Source organism: Gekko japonicus, unplaced genomic scaffold, assembly GCF_001447785.1.
Source record: "Gekko japonicus isolate JY-2015 unplaced genomic scaffold, Gekko_japonicus_V1.1 scaffold2374, whole genome shotgun sequence".
NCBI classification, from domain to species: domain Eukaryota; kingdom Metazoa; phylum Chordata; class Lepidosauria; order Squamata; family Gekkonidae; genus Gekko; species Gekko japonicus.
Window position 1 is genome coordinate 148480 of NW_015168116.1, and position 3805 is coordinate 152284.

Consider the following 3805-nt stretch of genomic DNA (forward strand, 5'->3'; position numbering starts at 1 on the left):
ACCTTCCCTCCTCCTCACAGGGAGTCTGGGAAAAGCCGTGCTGCTGACCTGGCACTTTGCTGCTGCTGCTGCTCACAGCCACCTTGTTTAACAGCCGCCCCAGCTTGTTTTCAGCCTCCCAGCCATCCGCATGTCCCGGCGGCGCTGGCTCTTTGCACAGCTGGGCAGCCAATCAGTCTTGGCAAGTCAAATCAGTCAGAGCATTTTCCACCAGGGAGGAGGTGGCGATGGCTGCCGGGTGTGTGTGTGTGCGCGCGCACGGTTTCTGGCTCCTCACCTGGCTAAGGAAGAGAAGAGAGGGACCCAGGTGAAGAGGAGGAAAAGGAGATTGGATTCATACCCCGCCCATCACTCAGAGTCTCAGAGCGGCTAACCCTAACTCCTTTCCCTTCCCCTCCCCACAACAGACACCCTGTGAGGCAGGCGGGGCTGAGAGAACTGTGGCTTGCCCAAGGTCATCCAGCAGCTGCAAGTAGAGGAGTGGGGAATCCAACCCGGTTCTCCCAGATTAGAGTCCGCCTGCACTTAACCAGGACACCCAAGTAACTCCGAAGGCTGAAGAGTAGGTCACCACTGGAAACCCATGGAAAGGAAATTGCCTTGATTATCCTCTTCCAATCTCCTTTGCTCCACTCTTGGTCATTCTCCTCTGTTCTGTCATCAGGGCTTTTACGTACACATTGTTTTTTGGTGTGGTGGTTAGGAATGTGTGAACTCTAACCTGGGAGAACCAGGTTTGATTCCCCCCACTCCTCCCCATGCAGCTGTTGGTGTGATCTTGGGTCAGTCACAAGTTCTTTCAGAGCTGTTCTCTCAAGGGCAGTTCTCGGGAGAGCTCTCTCAGCCCCACCCACCTCACAGGGGAGGGGGAGGGAAAGGAGTTTGTCAACCGCTCTGAGGCTCCTTTGGGTTGTGAAGGGCCATGGGGTAGAAATCCAATCTCCTCCTCTTCTTCTAAAAAATGAAACTGGCAAGAGTCACCCTGCGCCACACAGAACCCTGGGCTTGGCAGGTGCCGCTGGAGGGACAAAGGAGCGGGGGTCCAGGAAAGACCGATGACCCAGAGAGCGAGAGAGAGGTTTGGGTGTCCGTCTGACAGAGCAGTCAGCAGCAACGGGCTCCCCCTCCTCCCCCCCCCCGCCGCCAAGGGGGGCATGGAGGCACCTTCTACCTCACGGGAATTAACAAAAGAGCTCTTTGGAGCATGTGAAGAGTGCCTTTCCCATACCAGCCCCAAGCCAAATTAATCGCACAGCAGCCTCGTGGGCAGTCAGGGCAATCCCCAGGTGCAGCCCAAAGTCACGGCAGCGAAAGCCAGGGCCTGGTTGGGCCATCTGCCAGCGCAAGAGCAGTTCACCCGGGGCCTACTTGGTGTCTCTCCAATGCCTTCGGCGTCTCAGGGAGAGAGGGAAGGATCGGTTGTCAGCTGTCTCTGGCCCTGCAGCGACCCCTGGGACCGGCTACGCAACAGCCGGTAGGCAGAGGAGAGGCCAGGCCACACACTCAGCCCTGGGCCAGCTGGGGGCGAGCAGAGCCCCCTCGCCCCTCTCCGCCACGCCGCACGGGAGAGACAGGAGATCCGGGGGCACACACACAGGCAGAGGGGGCAGAGGCAGTGTGGGCCCGGGAGACTGGCCTGCAAAGAGAACCCCACAGCCAGCCGGGAAGGTTTTCCACTTTATTGCACTGAAAAGGTTGGCAAAGGGGGGGGGGGGGAGAGAGGTGCTCCGCATCTGAAAGTCCGGCACCGATGCAGCAGTGACTCTGCCCTCTCCGGCCCGCCCCAGGAGACACGAGGCGCTGCGAGCCCAACCTCCCCCCCAAGATGCCTGGGCCCCCGTTTGAGAGCGGAGGGGTGTGCTTGGCCCTGCCCCTGCTGCTGGGAAGGAGGCCTCGTTCACCCAGTGAGGACGGCAGAGGGGCAGGGATTCTACCCGCCCGCCCCCATTCGCCTGAAGGTTCTTAGGAGGCTCTCTCCTTCCCAGAGTCATCGTTGCCCTCTAGATCAGGTTGAGATGCTTGTTTTCAGGCACACCAAACTGGACTTTGTGGTCCTCAAACAGCTGGACGAGCTTCTCCAGGTAGGTCTTGTGCAACTGGTCGATGGCTTCCGGAGATGGGTGGGGGGTCTTGGGCACAAGGATCGGGGCCCCCACTGCAGGAGAGAAGCAGAGTGGGCACTGCCACAGGGCACCTTTCCAGCCGCCACCAGCACTCGCGGGCACGGCTCTTCCTCCTCCAGGGCCCCCTCTCACCTCCAGCCACCCCAGTGGCCAGTTCGGGAGGTCAGGGCTGTGCCTGAGCCGCATGAGGCTCCTCGTAGTGAACCAGGCCGCTGGTCTGACGGGGCAAGCATCCCCTCCCCAGATGGCCAGCGGCTCTCGCTCTTTCACCCCTCCCAACGGCCTGGTTGAATCCACTGGAGGTGCCGCCAGGAAAGGCAAGCTGCCAACTGTAGGGGCTCAGTGGCAGGGCCTCTGCTTGGCATGTGGAAGGTCCCAGATTCAACCCCCAGCGGCCTCTCCAGACGAAAGGACCAGGCGGGAGATCATAACGGAAAGACCTTGTGCCGCTGCCAGTCTGAGTGGGCAACACCCTTCGGACGGACTGAGCTGTCCGGCAGAGGAGGAGGAAAGGCAGCACCCTGTGCATTCTGCCGGGCGCTCAAGAGGGGCTGAGCCTCACTGTGCAGGGGAAATCCTTGCTCTTTTTTGCCCCTACTCTGCCCCCCCCCCCGCACCACCATGCAAAAGGCCAGTATTTCCACTTTCACCCAAAGGTCAAGGGCTGAGCAACCACGCTGTGTGTGCGGCCACTGAGCCAGACAGAATCCTCCCCCCCCCCCCCCCCCCCCCCCCCCCACCACCATGCAAAAGGCCAGTATTTCCACTTTCACCCAAAGGTCAAGGGCTGAGCAACCACGCTGTGTGTGCGGCCACTGAGCCAGACAGAAGCCTCCCCCCCCCGCCCCCCGGGAGTCCCAAAGTCCACAGCCGCTTCTGTCCCACCACCACCACCACCACCACCACAGGCAGTTGCGAAACTGGGGAGGGGAGTTGCAGCTCCGCCGTCCCTGGGCCTGAAGCCAGCCACCAGCAAACCCTTCCCCCACCACCACCCCGGAAGGGCCAGCACTCGGGCCACTTACCCACGGTATGGATGGGCCTCCGGAAAGGCAGAAGGCCGAAGCTGTACTGGAAGACCCCCCGGGCGTGGAAGAGGGGCAGGGCGAGCCCCACGGCCTTCTGCAGCCGCTCCTGCACTGTGCGGAGGAAGGAGCCCTCCGGGTTCGACACCTGATTGAAGAGTTCGTTCTCTCCAAAGGAGAAGACGGGGACCAGCGCCGCCCTGAGAATGAGGGGCAGGGGGGGGCACTTGAGGCAAGGAGGGAGCAGCCCCCACCCCGTGCCCAGTTGCCACCCCTCCCCCCAAACCAAGGGGACTCGGGAGCCGTCTCAAACTACCTCGGCCAATGGGCCCCGGCTGCAGCCCCCACAGGGCCCTTCCCCGCCCCGCTCACCCATGCTGCAGCGCCGTCTTGATGAAGCCCTTGCGGCTGAGGATCTGCAGGGTGAAGGCCCCGGGGCGGGCCTCCAAAGCCTCCGGAGGCCCCCCGACCGCCACCACCGCCACCTGGCCCCCGCCTTCGTGGCTCAGGAGGTAGGAGGCGCTGGCCTTCTCCGAGGACACCAGCCCTGGAGGGGAGACAAGAGCGGTGGGGGTGGGGCACAGCCCCTCGGGACAGCCCAGCCCGGCCTCCCCTCCCGCCCCCCCGCCCCCCCCCCAGACGTGCTCACTCACCCCC

The 3805-nt window shown here is 62.8% G+C and overlaps 1 protein-coding gene across 1 annotated transcript in view; it reads right to left on the bottom strand.

Annotated features, from left to right (window-relative positions):
* Positions 1-2000: 2000 nt before the first annotated feature.
* LOC107113529 (2-acylglycerol O-acyltransferase 2-B-like) overlaps positions 2001-3805 on the bottom strand; it is a 3620-nt gene continuing 1815 nt past the window's right edge. The window contains exons 3-5 of the mRNA XM_015414862.1: positions 3521-3695; positions 3149-3348; positions 2001-2155 (exon numbers count right to left, since the gene is read on the bottom strand). Of these exons, the coding sequence (XP_015270348.1) occupies positions 2001-2155; positions 3149-3348; positions 3521-3695 (530 nt within the window). The remainder of the gene's footprint in view (positions 2156-3148; positions 3349-3520; positions 3696-3805) is intronic.